At 34.3% G+C, this 18,472-nt stretch overlaps 1 protein-coding gene across 5 annotated transcripts; it reads right to left on the bottom strand.

Annotated features, from left to right (window-relative positions):
* Positions 1-641: 641 nt before the first annotated feature.
* On the bottom strand, positions 642-17,558 carry LOC136824861 (TNF receptor-associated factor 6-B-like). 5 transcript variants are annotated; one of them, XM_067080839.1, is made up of 9 exons: positions 17,232-17,447; positions 16,776-16,824; positions 16,459-16,566; positions 15,716-15,871; positions 15,170-15,256; positions 13,932-14,087; positions 13,376-13,453; positions 2,147-2,251; positions 642-1,422 (listed from the first exon to the last, which is right to left on the bottom strand). In XM_067080839.1, exons 1-9 carry the CDS (start codon positions 17,378-17,380, stop codon positions 1,030-1,032), a joined length of 1,281 nt encoding a protein of 426 aa, XP_066936940.1. In that variant the 5' UTR covers positions 17,381-17,447; the 3' UTR covers positions 642-1,029. The 5 variants fall into 5 exon arrangements, with proteins under 5 accessions (XP_066936940.1, XP_066936943.1, XP_066936939.1 ...); XM_067080838.1 differs by lacking the exons at positions 642-1,422; positions 2,147-2,251 and adding exons at positions 11,755-12,285; positions 12,496-12,609 and having other exon boundaries at positions 17,232-17,558; XM_067080842.1 differs by lacking the exons at positions 13,376-13,453; positions 13,932-14,087; positions 15,170-15,256; positions 15,716-15,871; positions 16,459-16,566 and adding exons at positions 3,793-3,870; positions 4,457-4,612; positions 4,831-4,938 and having other exon boundaries at positions 17,232-17,444.
* Between the last annotated feature and the right edge of the window lie 914 nt (positions 17,559-18,472).

An 18,472-nucleotide genomic window follows, 5' to 3' on the forward strand; every position in this document is an offset into this window, starting at 1 on the left:
GACAACTTATCAAACATGGAATCGTGGATGTGTTTTATCAAGTTGATGAATTTGGTATTCCTTAAACGAAAATTACAAATAGATTGATAACATTTTGAAGCTATGAAGCTCATACCTCGTAAAAATCCATTATAATAATTATAATTTAAATTTATGATCTCTTACATTTGACGGTTAAAGACTTGCAGATGAAATAATTTCGTTAGTAAAAAAATTGTACATAAAGGGGGGGGGAGACTTTTAACCTCCGAAGGTCGGGGTGACGGATGCCATTGGTTCGGAGATAATGTTTCCTCCAGAATAAACAGCCACTGGGGGTTTTACGCTACACGCTTCGTCACAAAAATTCAGTTGTATTTTATTTGAGCTTATCCAACGCAATATGATTTTGTTAAACATTTTTTTTTTACAACGAGTGTTAATGCAAGCAAATACCAAACAAAAAGTAGAAACTACTATCGTCTTGTATTGTTTGTTTCATTTCGAAAAGGAGAACTAGTGGAGAAGTGGAGCAATCTAGGGAGAAACAGAGGCACTCTCTTATACCTTCAAGTAGATAGCTATCAAAAGAGGAAGGAGCCTTTGGGTCGCCTCCGACTGTGGTAACAGTTGAACAGAAAAAATAAACAAGTGTATTGTTCGACTTCGACGGTTGTTTTTATCAAGTTTAATGAAAGAAAACGTATGTACAATAATCTGGCTAAGCTATAAAAGGAGTAAAAAATTATTACAATAAAAAAATTTAGGACACGCCTTTTTAATCTGAGGGGGGAGGGTACGAATGAGAATGAAGGGTATTTGCGGACAAGACCTCCGAATACTGATCCTTAGAGAGACTTTTTACATTTTTTTCTCTCGAAATAAAAAAAAATCCTAAAAATCGTGATTTTCCAACATTTGGAGGGACTATTTGAAATTTTCTGATTTTTGTAACCCATAGAGAGACTTTGGAAGGTGGAAAAACCGACCCTTATCGCCGCACATAAGGGTAAGGATCGGAGACATTTTTTATACGTATTTTGGGATCTATTATGGAATGTTGTCTGTTGAAGGTGGCAGTTTTCTTTTTCGTTTCTTGTTGCTTGAATCTAATGACGTCACTCCTAGTTGCTCTTCAAGAATCCGTTTCATTCCTTCCCATTGGCTCTTGAGTTGTTGAATATTACCCTCCTGTTTTGACAATAGTTCAGTACTTCTTGCTTTCTCTCTTTTCATCTCTTCAAGAGTCTGCTTCAAATTACAAACCTCTCCCTCCAGCTCCTGTATTTGTCTTTCGTGGCTTGACGCTTGAAGCTCCATGACCATCTTGTTACTCTCCAGTATCCTTATTTTCCGACTGTCAGCCTCTGATTTCCTTCTCAATTGGTCGCAGTGCAAATAGATCTTCTCTTGGTCATGTTTGGTCAAGTCCTTTCTGAGAAACTAAATTAAATTCATAATGTTAGCCATTTCAGGAATAAATTTAAGATACTTTTCATTTATTGACTCAAATTTTCTAAAAATTTTAAGATAATTATTTTCTCCAGTTAATCATCGAAAGAACGGCAAATTAGAACTACACGTTTTTTTTTATAAGAACGTCAAAAATTTTCGAAGCCTTTGGATGTTCTTAGTTTTTTGGATTTGAAGCCTAAAAATGTTCTTAAAAAAATGTTCTTATTTTCAGCATTTTTTTAGCATTTTGATGTAATTTCTTAAGAAATTGCATGTTTTTAAGTCTCCAAAGCCTTAATATGTTCTTAGAATGTTCTTAAATTTTTGGGCCTCGAAGCCTTATGTTCTTATATAGTTTGTTCTTATAAAAAAAAAACGTGTACAATTAAGGTAAATTTATAATGAGATTATTGAGGTATGTTAACGTTGTTCAGAATTTAAAGTCACGATTTTAGAATGTTCCCTATATTTTAAATATTTCGTTATTGAAGGGGTTTAGTGGCTTCCAGGCTATATTCCAAGCCTTATTGGAACATCTTTCAGCTTTTGGAGAAGCATCTAAATCGTTAATCGAAAAACTCAGTGTTAAAATTCTATATTCTAGAAATAAGATAATAATTTGTGGGTTTGTTTTTTAATTTTGCAGGGAACTGGTCTTTCTTATCAAATATTTTAACCATGAATTATAGCCAGGCGGAGTGAAGTAACTCACCTTTCCTTGACATTCATAATCATTACGCCAAGAGAGGGGATTGACATATTTGAAAGGGCATTCGACTTTTTCATAAAGGCAGCTGAATAATTTGTGTCTGTCAAGCTGAAAAGAAATAAATTAAAAAATAATTAATCATTTATACTTAACAATATCCATGAAGATTTGCGAGAGTCCTTTTTTCTTATTATAGTGACACCAACTTATTTGTCGAAATTCTTTGATTTTCCTTAGGGGTTTTTGACGAATTTTGACGAAAATTAGTTCCCTATCGTATATATTGTCATTTTGCATCAGTGTGCAAAATTTCATAAAAAAATATAAAGTACAGCTCGAGAAATTCAAGAAATACTGTCTTTCCGGCGAAAAAAGGTTATTCCGGCGATTTTTAAATAGTTCCGGCTTCAAAAATCCATTTTATTGAATATTGAAACATGCTTTATGGTGGGCATTGCTATTAATAATGTTTTTGAATGAAAAAACAACCAATTATAAGGAAAAAGTCTAGAAAAACGGCGATTTCCGGCATATTTCCGGCATTTTCGGCTGGAAAAGAATTTTTCTCAAATATCGTTCATGTTTTGGGCATTGTTAATACGCATCTTTGAGAGAAAAATAAGAAAAAACTAATGATATAATCTCGAGAAAATGCCAAAAAACTAGTTTTTCCGGCATATTTCCCGCATTTTCGGCTGTAAAATTTTTTTTATTCAAAAATCAGGCTCCGTCACTTTTTAGGATAATCATCATTTTGCATCATTGTGGCAAAAAAAAGAAAAAAGTAATGAGCCATATCCCGAGAAAAGCTGGTAACAGACGAACGAACGAACGAACGAACGAACGAACGAACGAACGAACGAACGAACGAACGAACGAACGAACGAACGAACGAACGAACGAACGAACGAACGAACGAACGAACGAACGAACGAACGAACGAACGAACGAACGAACGAACGAACGAACGAACGAACGAACGAACGAACGAACGAACGAACGAACGAACGAACGAACGAACGAACGAACGAACGAACGAACGAACGAACGAACGAACGAACGAACGAACGAACGAACGAACGAACGAACGAACGAACGAACGAACGAACGAACGAACGAACGAACGAACGAACGAACGAACGAACGAACGAACGAACGAACGAACGAACGAACGAACGAACGAACGAACGAACGAACGAACGAACGAACGAACGAACGAACGAACGAACGAACGAACGAACGAACGAACGAACGAACGAACGAACGAACGAACGAACGAACGAACGAACGAACGAACGAACGAACGAACGAACGAACGAACGAACGAACGAACGAACGAACGAACGAACGAACGAACGAACGAACGAACGAACGAACGAACGAACGAACGAACGAACGAACGAACGAAACGAACGAACGAACGAACGAACGAACGAACGAACGAACGAACGAACGAACGAACGAACGAACGAACGAACGAACGAACGAACGAACGAACGAACGAACGAACGAACGAACGAACGAACGAACGAACGAACGAACGAACGAACGAACGAACGAACGAACGAACGAACGAACGAACGAACGAACGAACGAACGAACGAACGAACGAACGAACGAACGAACATTAAATTAATCATTATATTTACATTCTTCCGTTTCTGCTGTTCTGTACAACCGCTGTTTGGACAATTCACAACAACTTCGTCGCAAACTAATAGATGGGCCTATGAAAGGAAAAAAAAAACACAGATTTTCAAACATCTCAGTATCACAAACACATTAGGATTACCTACACATTGGAAAATTTGTCGAAAATTCGTCCGTTGGGAGAAACATACCCGAGATAAATCCCATCAGAAAACCAATCCCCCTGAAAGAAAGTTAAAAGAAAGTTTGGGGCAACTTTGGCCAAGTAGATGCACGCATACACGTTTTTTTTATAAGGAACACGTTTATAAGGAACTCGAGGCTGAAAATGATTCAAAAAATAAAGAATTGTTAAGGAATTGCTCAGGCTGAGAATAAGTGGATTTGAAAATAATGTACCTTATTGGGATTAATTTGACCGAATTTTGATCTTTCAAGGGGCAAAAAGTTCAAAATTTCCTATGTAGTAAGGAACTCGATAAGGAACTTTGAGACTTAAATTCTCTGTAAAAATAAGGAACTCCAAGCTCAGAGCAAAGTTAAGGTTCCTTATAATAAAAAAACGTGTACTGTATTTTTCCAACCACAAGACTGTTCGAAACTTTTCATGGGTCACCCTGTACTTGATGTTTTGATATTTTTAAAGAATTTGATATCACTTACGCTGTATTCGTTATACTTTATTTTTACTTTACAATGTGGACAAACAATAATTCGATGCTTGCACCTTTTTTGATGCTGTCCCTCTAGCCTCCTCTGTATGGTTTCGGTACATCCTTCTAGGGAGCATTTAATAAACTTGTATTGGCATAAATGATGCTAAAAATAAAATTTTATTTGGTATTAGTTTACTACTATCTGCTCATTCTTTGTAGGATACAAAAAAATCAATAATATTTCTGTGATATGAAAATTCACAAAATAATCTCCTTAGGTTTCATCCCTCTTGGATTTCTCATATAATCTTGAACTTTACGCGAGTAAAAACTAGCTTTGAAAATCAATCTTGCTCCGAACTTTGGTCAATTTTAATATACCTTAAAGTCATTTATTTTTCCAGTCCACTTACATCCATCATCTTTCAGTGGACATTTAACATCCATTGAGGTCGTTATAATTCTGTTCAATGTATGTTTTGGATGTTTCTAAATATAATAATAAAATATTAGATTCTTACTTTAATGGGACAAATTTTCGCGGGTTTAAATTTGGCGCACAGGCAGGCCGTTCGCGAAATTTAATAGCAGGTGTTTCAAAAAAAAGTATACAAAAGGCTGCGAGAAAATTAAAAATGAAAAACTTTTCGCTATTGTCAGGAGGAAATCACTTACGGAACTTCCACGCGTTTTAAATGGATCGAATTTGTCATTGAAATTTGAGTTTAAAATGCCTTTTCAATATCCGAAATATTTCTTATAGGAAAGATTTTTCATAAGAATTGAGAATTTGTTATGCATTATTTTTCTTTTCTTTGTAAGAATACCACTACCAGTATTCGGGTTCTTATAAGGATTTTATCGGGGCATTTTCTGATTATTTTCCGAAGTTTATCGATGCTTGTAAGGGGTATACATTATTGAGCTGTATTCGATGGGTTATTGGCTAATATTCACTCATATTAACTGCGTTTTGAGATACAGGATACAAGTCTAATCGTTTGAGTTGTAAATGGAATTTTTTATTTAGTAGAATAAACAGAAGTTAAAGTTAAAATTTACAACGAAAATTCTAATAAAAGATTAAAAATTAAAACATTGAAAATTAAGATGGCGTCTTCGTCTTTTGTTTGGTATCGTGATTTTAATCATCCTTCAATTATGTGTCAGTATTCCGTCCGTATATTATGGTTTTACCTGAAAGTTAGAAAGAAAATAAATATTAATAGATAAATTTTGGAAATAACATTGGAGTTGTTAAATGTAAGAAAGAAGAGACTCGTCCTTAACATCATTTCTAAACATAGCTCATGGCCTGACGGACATGTGACTGACACAACTGACAACTTGGCTTGTTAAAATAAAAAATTTAAACATCAATTTTCTCAAATCTTGTGTGTTCTAATTGCTCGTAATTTAATCAAACTAAACCGCCAATACACAAAACAATTTAGTTGACTAATTTGCTACAATTATCAATGGAGCAGAGCAATTCACCCAAACTGTTCGCAAAAAAAAAAAATGTATTTTAAAAGTATCTAAGAATTTTGAACGTAAAAAAATTATCACAAATTTTTACAATTTTGGTTAAGTTTCTACTGCATTGAAGAATAAATCAAACATCAAAAACGATATTTTCTTTGTGATGAAATTTCTGTCCTTACAAACTTACAAATCCATGGAAATACTATGATACATGATAATAATAATATCAAAAACCTTTTTGCATATTTCGTCCTTTCATCTTACTTCAGGAGAATGCATACTTGTCACTTAAGCCCTTAAAGCTAGATATTCTGATATCTTTACGCGTAAAGTTTCTAAAAGAAACCTTAGAGTTTTAGCAAAATGGCTGCTAGTCTCGATTTTACAAGTAATACAGAAAATTAGACCCTAGATTTTCATTTTTTTGTCAGACAAAAAACTTATGATTTGATTTACACCATTGCCAAAAGCTTAGAATTTGAGAAAAGGTTGCGCCATTATTGTGAAATACTATGATAATAATAACATCAAAAACTTTTGTTCAAACTTTGCGGAAGAATTCATCCTACTTCAGAATCATGCGTTACTTGCAACTATAAGCTAACATATTCTGTTATCTATCTTATGCGTAGAGCTTTTAAAAAATGACCTTAGAGTTTCAGCAAAATGGCTGCTACGCTCGCTTTTCCAAGTTTTTTCGAAAATTTAAAGTATTTGTTCAGTTTGTTGTTAGGCCCCAAATATTCATTTTTTGTCCGATAAAAAACTTATGATTGAATTTACTTTAAAGCATTGCCGAAATTCCGACCTTCTATTTGCTAAATTCCGTTTTTCCGAACTAAAAAAGCCTAATTTTCCGTCTCCGACAGTGCACCTAAATTCCGCAATTCTGTCCAGATTTTCGTCAAATTCCGCCATTCCGGACGAAAAAAGGGCCGATTCCGCTCCTCCGCCAACAGTGAAACCGGGAGGTCGTCAGTAGTCCGACACTTTCTAGTCCGACAGTATAAATGTCCGACGTTGGGTTTGACGAATGTGTCAGTATTCCGACAACAATTTTGTCCGACAACGAGTAAAAAAAAACATATAAAAAACGTAATATGAATCGTGGAAGAGTAGGCACATTTTTTTCTAAAAATCCAAAGTTCCGATTTTGAGGTTAGGCCCCTAAACCTGACTTTTCTTAAATTTTGGTAAGCTTGTTAGGATTAGGCTTTCAAGAAAAGAGAAATTGGATTTAGCTGTTTTTACGACTCTTCTTTAGTGATTTGCAACCCTGATTGTTCCTTTATTTCTAAAATTATGTCAAAATTCCGCCAAAATCAACTTTTATTAATATTATCTCAGTGAAAAACCCTTATTCAACATTTGACACTCAAAAATCTTTCGTTTTCGGACAAAAGTGACGTCGGAAAAAAAGACTTCCAAATTTTAAATTTATTTTATAGATTCGGACTATTTTACTGTCGGACTAGAAAGTGTCGGACTAGTGACATGCACCCGTGAAACCCACCATATCAGTCACTCTGTAAAAGTTATTTAGCCAGTGAAGATAAAAAGAGCTATGCCAATGGGTGTGGAAAACCGCTTGTTTGTAAACGAGTGGGGATTTTAGATTCTAGTGTTTACACCTCAAAAATCCAGTGAGGATGGCTAAAGTCTCAGTGTTTTTTTCCCAGCGGGGATGAGAGCTCTTGTAGCTTTTCAATGGGGATGAAATTTCAGGGTATTTTTATCACCGGGAACATTTTGAATATCGAATAGACTGAGGCTATAGTTTACTTAAAATATATTAGGTTGCATTTAGTCTCGTCACTACTCTGGTGAATCTTTACTAAGTTTTTGGTTTTAAAAAATTAGAAAAAAATGAATTTCAGCAAAAAAAAATTAAAACAGCATGGAATGGAAAGTGCATTTTAATTGTGAAACTATTTGAACTGCATTTTATTTTATCGAATTCATGAGTATATCGAAAAATTTAGTTTCAATGCGTTTAAATATTGAATGGAAACTGCATTTGATTTCGACTTGAACAAAGGGAACAGAATTATTAGTACTAGTAATAACATGGTTTAGAGGGTGATTTGGTATTTTGAAGTGTTTTCAATGAAACGAGGGGTTATTAATCCAAAATCATCCGAGAATACCATGTTATTCCACGTTAGAATTATATGGTCAAAAAAATAATTGAAGAACACTCAATCGCTATTCTTTTCGAAACATATAAAAACATTCGAAACTATAAAAAACATTCGACTGACACTCTTATTTTGATTGGCTTAAAAATTTCGTAGGATATTTTGTTAACCAATCAAAATATCGTACGATACTTTTCTTTCAACCAATAGAAATTTTTGTTTACATCAGGGCGATTACAAAAAAGCGGGGCTGTTACGGATTTATCGCCCCGCTCGTCCTTTACAAATCTAAGCTAAATGTAATCAACCATATAATTATGAAACGTATAAAATCAATTGAAAATTAATTATATTGTTAAACAACGACATGAAAAAAATTTTCTATTTTCAATGAAATTTTTCCAGATTTGAAAAATGGTCCGTTTTCCTTACCAATACAATTTATAACTAGGAAGGTGCAATAACTCCCTAACTTATATTTTGATCCCAAAATTTTAACTGCCTTGATTAGTTGAGCCATTTCTACACTTTTGCTGCAACAACGGACTTTGACATGAACCGATCTAACCATAGGCCCATCTCACACTTATTTCTACCGTTTCTACCATATGTGTAGATATGTAAACATCCGTAAATCTACCATATGTGTAGATGTGTATGAATAATACTTCTACTGAATATGTAGAATCGGAGACATTCAACTAACGTTTCCAGACAATCTAAAAAGAACGACAAATAACTATTAAAAATCGACAAAAAGAACGACAAATCCTAACCCTAACCCTAACCCTATCCATAAAGAACGAAACGACATAATTTATAATGTTTATAAAGTGTAAGCAAGGAAGGAAGAAATTAAGTTCCCGCCAAAATTAATTTTTTCCTCCATCCACCAAATTAAATTCTCGCCAAATTAATTTCATTTAAGGTGGTCGTTAACAAACTTTTTGAAAATGTCAAAAAATATTCAAATTGAAATATCTCAAAATGTATAAATGATATATTGTTGAAACTTTGTTTGATGGTACTTCATTATTATGTTGTTCTAAAAATAGAAAAAATAATTAAAAATATCAAAGACGGGGGTCGTGACGTCACTTCTAAAAATAGATTCGAAAATCTCTTGGCAGAAAAATCTCAGCAACCAGAAGGAGTTAGCTTTTGATATTTGGCAGTTATGTTACCCTAGTGACATTCTGTGATCTGAGTGAAAAAAAAATTTGAAAAAAATAAAATCAGGGGGTAAAAACCCAAAAAACTGTTTTTTATAATTATAAAATCACCAAAACATTTTTTTTTAAAACTGTTTCACTCAGATCACACCTTTCCATGAGGGGAAGCTGTGTTGAAAATTTCATGCCAATCGGACCATCCAATCCTGAGATATTTCCGCCAAGAGATCAAAAACCCCCGGTTTTGCTGTTTTGCGTAAACTGGCCTTAAAACTATTATTTGCTGTAAAAAGAGGAAAAAAAAGCTTTTAATATGGGATTTTTGACATATTTCAGTTGAACTTGATGCACTAATCCAATTTTCAATATAAGAAAGAAAGCAAAGCCATTTATTTGCATGTGTCAGCAAATTCATGGCTTCAACTGGAACCCTGAGATTTACCGCAAACATGCAAAAAAGTTGCGTAAACCTTACTTTTGCCTGCGAAAAAGCTAAAAGTTGGTGAAAAGTGATTGAAAAGTATTCCCTAACCTTTTCATTGGTTAAAGTAACACATTTTATTGTAGAAAAGCAAATTTCCATCCCCGTTACTTGAAATACAAGCTGCGCTCAAGTCTAGTAAAGAGCACTTTCACTTTCACTTTTGCGAAAACCCCGAAATGCACCAAAATCAACTATATCACTATCAAAACCCAACTAAAGGTGTATGGATAGTTTCAAGAATATATTATGGACGTTTTTAAAAGTAAATTATCAATTAAATAACTTAAAAAGAGAGAGAAAACAGAAGAAACGTTTCACGTACCTGTCACACATTTGTGGCGCTGAAATTTGATCCCAATGGGGAGGAAATTAGAAAGATTATCAAGTAAAAATGTTCCTTGGAGTTTTGAGAAGCTCTTTATATAAAATGGAAGCATTAAACCATCACTTACTACAAGAAAATAAGCCATGAAACAGTTATTCCCTTTACCAAAAAACCACACTTGAAATTTGACAAGATTCAAGATGGCGGGTTTGTTTTGGTTGTCATAAATCCGGAACTATTAACAGTACCGGTGTAAACTTTTCCGGAAATGTCCTTTGTGGCTCTAAGTAGCGACGGTAAAAATTTAGAGTCGCTCCAAGGACCAGAAGAGCAAATATTGCGGTGTTCGTGACGGGCGGCGGGGTGGGCGTTTAGGGCGGACCGCAAGATCTGCTCAGGTAGGTGTCTAAAGAGCTAAATTTTTCCACTTTCCTCTTCTTCATATCAAATAAAACTTCGGGATATTGTTTAGTAAGGTTCAAACTTTAATTTAAACCAAAAATTGAAAAATCGACCCAAAAAAAATGATGCTATCTCAGAAGTGTTAACGACCACCTTAACGCGTTCCCCAAATTGGTGCTATTTCAGGCCTTAAAATAGGTTTTTTGCTTATTTTATTATAACGATTTTGGATTAGAATATCCTGGAACCGCCAAATTAAATTCCCTTCAAATTTAATTTTTCCAGCCATCCGCCAAATTAAATTCCCTCTAAAAAAACTTTTTCGGCCATCCGCCAAATTAAATTCCCGCCAAAATTTCTTCCTTTAAGGAAGAACAATCTGCCCATTTTACTAACAATTGCTCTTCCTACTCATTCTCATGACACAGCGACTATAGTACAAAGGTAGAGCGCTTGGTTAACGGTGCGTAAGGTCATGGGTTCAATCCCAGGTTGGCACTAAGACTTTGTACTTAATAAAAAAAATGGTACACGATGCCTCTCTGCTTGATACTCGGCAGTTAAAGAGAATGATCAATGATAAGTGCAGCAATCTAGGGAGAAAGAGTGGCGCCCTCATATACCTTAAAGTTCAAGTAGATAGCTATCAAAAGAGGAGCCTTTGGGTCGCCCCCGACTGCGGTAACAGTTGAACAGAAAAAAAAACAGGTGTATTGTTTGACGTTTCGACGGTTGTCTTTATCAAGTTCATTGAAAGAAAGCGTGTGTAATTGGATGTTATGTACAATAATCTGTCTATACTATACTATCAAAGGAATAAAAAATAATTACAATAAAAAAAGTTAGGACAAGCCTTTATAATTCGAGGGGGAGGGTACTAGAGTTGGCGAATGAGGGGTATGTGCGGACAGGACCTCCGAAAACCGACTTGATTTTTCAGGATTTTTTGTGGAAAAGTGCCCCAATTTTTTCTCTCGAAATCAAAGAAAATTCCTAAAAATCGTGATTTTCCAACCCTTAGACGAAATACTTTGATATTTTCTGATTTTTGTAATCCTTGGAAGGTAAAAGTTTTTTGTAAAACTAAAAACCGACCCTTATCGTCCGCACATACCATGCACCCATTTTTGCCAAAAATTCATGCTTAATATAGGTAAGAAAAATCCATTTTCAAGGATGTAAAATTGTCTTTCTCGATTTTGTTTGTAAAATCGTCTTTCTCGATATTGTATTGTTTAAAGATAAACCAGTCAACAGGCCAGGAAACGATAAGCCTATGTACTAGAAAAACACTTGAGCTTTCTTTTAAAATGATTTCTCTTCGGTGTTTTTAAATCTCTGTATAATTGTCGAAGATGAGTGTTCTTGATATTGGGTAAGAATCGGAGACATTTTTTATACGTATTTTGGGATCTATCATGGAATGTTGTCTGTTGAAGGTGGTAGTTTTCTTTTTCGTTTCTTGTTGCTTGGTTCTAATGACGTCACTCCTAGTTGCTCTTCAAGAATCCGTCTCATTCCTTCCCATTGGCTCTTGAGTTGTTGAATACTACCCTCCTGTTTTGACAATAGTTCAGCACTTCTTGCTTTCTCTCTTTTCATCTCTTCAAGAGTCTGCTTCAAATTACAAACTTCTCCCTCCAGCTCCTGTATTCGTGTTTCGTGTCTTGACGCTTTACTCTCCATGGCCATCTTGTTATTCTCCAGGAGTGACACTGTAAACTCCAGGGATCCTATTTTCCGACTGTCATCTTCTGATTTCTGCCTCAATTGGTCGCAATGCGAATATATCTCCTCTTGGTCATGTTTGGTCAAGTCCTTTCTGAGAAACTAAATTAAATTCGCGATGTTAGTCATTTCAGGAATAATCTTAAGATACTTTTCATTTATTGACTCAAATTTTCTAAAATTTTTTCTTAGATTTTCTCCAGTTAATCATCGAAAGAACGGGAAATTAGAACTACAATCAAGGGCATCAAGGTAGAAATATAATGAGATTTTTGAGTATTTTAACATTTTTCAGAATTTAAAGTAACTCACCTTTCCTTGACATTCAGGAAATCCATAACGATTACGCCGAGAAGGAGAATTGAAATTTTTGAAAGAGCACTCGACTTTTTTATAAAGGCATCTGTATGATTTGTGATTGCATAGCTGAAAAAAATAAATTAAAAAATATATAATTATTATACTTAACAATATCCACGAAAATTTGCGAGAGTCCATTTTTCGTATTATTGACACTTCTTTTTGTCGAAATTCTTTGATTTTGCTTTTTGACGAATTGGGCTTTTCCAGAAAAAATTCGTTCATGGGGGGTGGAGGATATATTATTTTTTCTGTGATCTACCCCTGGACATTTCGATTTTTCACCCCCTGGACACGTGTTTTACCCCTGGACAAGCATCAAGTTGACCCCCTGGACACAAATATTTACCCCTGGACATCGCAGATTTACCCCATGGACATGGCAGTTTTTCAGGGTTTTTTCAATACCCCTGGACAATATATCCTCCACCCCCCATAAATGGTTTTTTTCTGGAAGAGCCCATTCTGACGGAAATTAGTTCCCTATCGTATATTGAACCTTTAAAATAACCCTCCCTAACTATGTTACTACTAGTAGACACTTCTCCCTCAATTTGGGAGTTTACTCATTACTTATTTGATATTTATAAAGTATTCGAATCCCTCCAATATTATGAAGTAATTCCCAGTCCCCTCTTAAAATGCTTTTTTTTAATTTGAATCTCTCTGTAATTCGAAAAAATAAGATTCTCCGTTTGAGTTCGAATTAGCGGAAGTCAATTGTAATACCGATTGCTGTGACTTTTTCAATATGTGACACGATTAAAACAGTCAAAATGATAATATATAATGAGTTGATCCCGATTTTTAAAAAATTAATCATTATATTTACATTCTTCCGTTTCAGCTGTTCTGTACAACCGCTATTTGGACAATTCACAACAACTTCGTCGCAAACTAATAGATGGGCCTATGAATGAAAAAAAAACAGACTATATTTTTCTTCAAACATCTCAGTATCACAAACACCTTAGGATTACCTACCCATTGGAAAATTAGTCGAAAATCCGTCCGTTGGGAGAAACATACCCGAGATAGATCCCATCGGAATACACTGAGCCCCAATCCTCCAGAAAGAAAGTTAGAGGAAAGTTTGGGGCAATTTTGGCCAAGTAGATGCAGGCTTTTTTTTATAAGAATAGTGTACTTTGGAAGAGGATCAAGTATTCTTAAGAAAGTTCCAAAATTGAGGGTGAAATATTCTTAACGTATTCTTATATTTAGACTTGACTTTTTTACAAACATGAGAAATGATAAATTTGAGAGTTTTGGACTTTTGAGTTAACATTTGGGTGTATTTGTTCGACCTCAAGACTGTTCGAAGTTTTTCATGGGTCACCATGTACTTGATGTTTTGACATTTTTTTAAAGAATGTGATATCACTTACGCTGTACTCTTTCTGCTTCATTTTTGCTTTACAATAGAGACAACCAGTAATTCGATGCTTGCACCTTTTTTGATGCTCTCCCTCTAGCCTCCTCTGTATGATTTCGGTACATCCTTCTAGGGAGCATTTAATAAACTTGTATTGGCATAAATGATGCTAAAAATAAAATTTTATTTGGTATTAGTTTACTACTACTATCTACTCATTCTTTGTAGGATACAAAAAAATCCACTGACAAAAATCAAATAATATTTCTGTGATATGAAAGTTCACAAAATAATCTCCTTAGAGGTTTCATCCTTCTTGGATTTCTCATACAATCTTAAACTTTACGCGCAAGTAAAAACTAGCTTTGAAAATCATTCTTGCTCCGAACTTTTCAAAGTCTTTTAAAGTCACCCTCGAATTTCCAGTCAAGATGGCTAGCCACGATGGCTAAGAAGATCTAAAATATAATTCTTTTAAGCCATTTACTTAATTGTGGTTAAAAATTGCAATGCAATGTTATCTTTTTTCATCTTTCTTTCCTATAATCAAAGTAGTATCATCAATTGGCGGCTATCTTTCTACTGTTCGAGTTTTTTAGATGTGTAGTGATTCGCTGAATTGGGACTTGGGACTTGAACTTAAAAATCCAAGATCTTAGATTGCTCTTGGATTACCGCCATGGTTACTTTTCTCTGCGTTGATTGCGCGCTGAAAAGAATCTCGAATGGTAGGCACAGGTCGATATACAATTTCAGCATTGTGCTTTTCACGGTATGTTACTACTAGTAAGATGAATTGTAACAAATCTGTACCGTGGTTTTAAAAACAAGACAAACTTCAAATTGCCATAGAAGTGGATGTGTTAGGTATTAGAGCTTAAGTTTTTGTGGATTTGGTATTGTGGCAGAAGGTATCAGTCAGGACTAAGTCATTTTTTTTATTTTTGATCAAACAATTCACCCAGTACACACTGCTCTTTCAAATTTGAGGGTTTCCTCATTACTTATTTGATATTTATAAAGTATTCGAATCCATCCAATATTATGAAATAATTCCCAGTCCCCTCTCAAAATACTTTTTTTTAATTTGAATCTCTCTGTAATTCGAAAAAATAAGATTCTCTGGTTGAGTTCGAATTAGCAGAAGTCAATTGTAATACCGATTGCTGTGACTTTTTCAATATGTGAAACGAAAAAACAGTCAAAATGATAATAAGTTGATCCTGAAGTTAAAAAAAAATTAATCATTACATTTAAATTCTTCCGTTTGAACTGTTCTGTACAACCGCTATTTGGACAATTTACAACAACTTCGTCGCAAAGAAAAAATGAATGGGTCTATGAAAGAAAAAAACAGATTTTAAAAAATATCTCAGTATCACAAACACGTTGGGATTACCTACCCATTGGAAAATTAGTCGAAAATTCGTCCGTTTGGAGAAACATATCCGAGATAAATCCCATCGGAATACCAATCCCCCTGAAAGAAAGTTAAAGGAAAGTTTGGGACAACTTTAGCCAAGTAGATACACGCTTTTTTTATAAGAATAGCCCCTGAGAATAGTATACTTTGGATGAAAGAAAGTGCCAAAATTGCGAGGGTGAAATATTCTTAACGTATTCTTACTTTTTTAGACTTGACTTTTTTACAAACATGAAAAATGATAAATTTGAGAGTTTTGGACTTTTGAGCTAACATTTGGGTGTATTTGTTCGACCTTGAGACTGTCCGAAGCTTTTCATGGGTCACCCTGTACTTGATGTTTTGACATTTTTAAAGAATGTGATATCACTTACGCTGTATTCGTTATACTTTATTTTTACTTTACAATGGAGACAAACAATAATTCGATGCTTGCACGATTTTTGATGCCTTCCCTCTAGCCTCCTCTGTATGATTTCGGTACATCCTTCTAGGGAGCATTTAATAAACTTGTATTGGCATAAATGATGCTAAAAATGAAATATTATTTGGTATTAGTTCAGTTTGCTCTTTGATCTACAGTACCATGTTAGAGTACATTTATCTACAGTACCATTATAAGAATCAACCTAAAAAATAAATGATATTTGTAATATGAAATTTCAAAAAATGATCTCTTCCGGGGGGGGGGATCGATTCAAAAACGATCATACGTGCAGCCCAAAATTAGGCCATTGAAATCTGGTTAATTACAGTCCAAATAAAATTAAGCAAAATTTGAGTAAATTGGAGTAAATTTGGGCGATAATTCAACCCTTACGAAGCATTTTATTGAAAATTTTCGACCATTTAAAAAAAAGGCAAAATATGGTCAGATTTTCCAAATTTTAAACCCTTAGAGTGCACTTTTTCTCATTTCGACCCTTACAGTGAGTGCAATTCGGAAACCTTGGAAAAGGGACCCTTAATAAGGGCCGCACGTCATTTACCTTGAGGACCCCTCCCGGGACCTCCTTCATCGTTCTTGTAATTTATATAACCTTGAACTTCACGCGAGTAAGAATAGATTTGAAAAGCATTCTCGCTCCGAACTTTGATCAATTTTAATGGTACATACCTTAAAGTCACTTATTTTTCCAGTCCACTCACATCCATCATCTTTCAGTGGACATTTAACATCCATCGAGGTCGTTATAATTCTGTTTAATGTATGATTTGGATGTTTCTAAATAGAATAATAATAAAATCTGTAAATATAATAATAAAATCTTTTGGCTGTTACTCATAAAGAATAAAAACATATCATATCAAATAAAGTTTGCAAAACATTTCGTCATAGTTAAAATATAAAAGAGACAGTTATTAAAATTATTCTACACTGCTCTACCCGGGGCAAACTATAGCCAAGATACCCATATATTATAACAAACTTACTTCAGTATTGTTATACGTTCGTCTACATATTGGACAGCTTGGTTTTGGTCTAAAATAAAAATAACAATAACACAACATAAGCACTGATAGGAAAGCCTTGCCAATATTGAGAAAGTATTGCCAATGGTCTAATGTACTGTACCTGTATCTTTTGTTTTTGAAAAAACCGTCCTATGCACATTTCTTTGATCGCCCTATGCACATTTTCTCGATGATTTTAAAAGTTTGTACTAGCCAGACACATCTTTTTGGAAGCAATAACCGCCTGTGGGCGATCAGGGTGGCACAGTACAGGCTACTGCGTATAAAACATAATTATAGCTTTCAAATAGGGATCAAATATCTTTCTTATGTTTCTTTAAGGGTAAACGTTGCTAAAAATAAAAAGGAATACCCCATCTTCATTTGCCTATGTGCAGACCCTTCAAAATATTGGGACAGCTAAAACAAGCATACTTGTCTTTTTCACATCTAGTCAAGCAATCTCCACAAAACGCATGAGTGCATGCCAGCTCTACTGCTTCTTTGAGAAATTGGCTGCAAATTCCGCATTCATATTCTTTGGGTGTTTCATTTAATGCTTCAAAATTATAGCCACCAGACATTTTGTATGAAAATCTAGAGTATATATTATATTAAGTTTTATTTTTTATCATTTTTTTATTTCCATTTCTTGAAAACCCTCACAGAGACTGAGTCATTAATGGTAATCTTTATGAGCTTACACATTATTGATAGAGCCTGTGACAGTCGAATGAAATTTTAAACACACATGGGAAAACACAATTTTTGTAAGATAGAGCCACCAGGAATCTTTTTTATGACATTATTTTGGTCACTTTGAGCCTTCTCGGGTAACTTAATGCATGTCCCAAAATTGCATTAATTTTTCCGCCCCAGTTCCAGTCCCTAAACCATAACAAACTATACATTTTTGGAAGCGTATTTGGATGTAGAATACCGTATTCGGTGTAACTTAAATTCTTTCTCAGTATAATTAGAGATATCTGAGGAAAACCTGATTATGACGTCATGATTGATGACGTCATAAATACAAAAAGTTGAATATCTCGAGATATATAAATCAAAACTTTATGAAATTTGGACCAGTGATGAAGTACATTGAGATGTTTCAAAAAGTTTTGAAAGTATTACCCAAAATTAATGACGTCAGCAGAAATTGCAAGAATTCTAATTTTTGCGATAAAATGCTGACATCAGTAAATTTTCAAATTTAAAAAAAAATTCTCTCCTCCTCTTGACAAGTTCTATCATTGGTCCAAATTTCATAAAGTTTTGAGTATTAGTTCTTGAGATATTCAACTTTTTAAAATTATGACATCATAAATAATGACGTCATAATCACGTTTTCTTAAAAAAACTCAAATTCTGCTGAGAAAGAATTTAAGTTACACCGAATACGGTATTCTACATCCAAATACGCTTTCAAAAATGTATAGTTTGTTATGGTTTAGGGACTGGAACTGGGGCGGAAAAATTAATGCATTTTTGGGACATGCATTAAGTTACCCGAGTTAAATTGTTGTTATCCCGAAATCAAGTCATTTAAGGCTTATGTTTGTTTATGATGAGTAGAGCCACTAAATATGTTAATAAGTCCAACAAGGTCAGGAAGTGAGTTTATCTAAATTAATTGGCCGATTTCTAGATTTTTTGTTTGTATCAACTGTTGAGTT

Source organism: Clytia hemisphaerica, unplaced genomic scaffold (genome assembly GCF_902728285.1).
Source record: "Clytia hemisphaerica strain Z4C2 unplaced genomic scaffold, Clytia hemisphaerica genome assembly, whole genome shotgun sequence".
In the NCBI taxonomy this organism is placed as follows: domain Eukaryota; kingdom Metazoa; phylum Cnidaria; class Hydrozoa; order Leptothecata; family Clytiidae; genus Clytia; species Clytia hemisphaerica.

Bases quoted from the DNA above. Each gene is read 5' to 3' on its own strand.
- LOC136824861 (XM_067080838.1), bottom strand. From the start codon at position 17,380: ATGTCTGGTGGCTATAATTTTGAAGCATTAAATGAAACACCCAAAGAA. The intron at 15,257-15,715 runs GTAAGTGATATC...TTTCTTTCATAG, and splicing joins TAAAGTATAACGAATACAGC to ACCCATTCATTTTTTCTTTG. The intron at 14,088-15,169 runs GTAATGATTAAT...TTTTATTTTTAG, and splicing joins TCAAACGGAAGAATTTAAAT to CATCATTTATGCCAATACAA.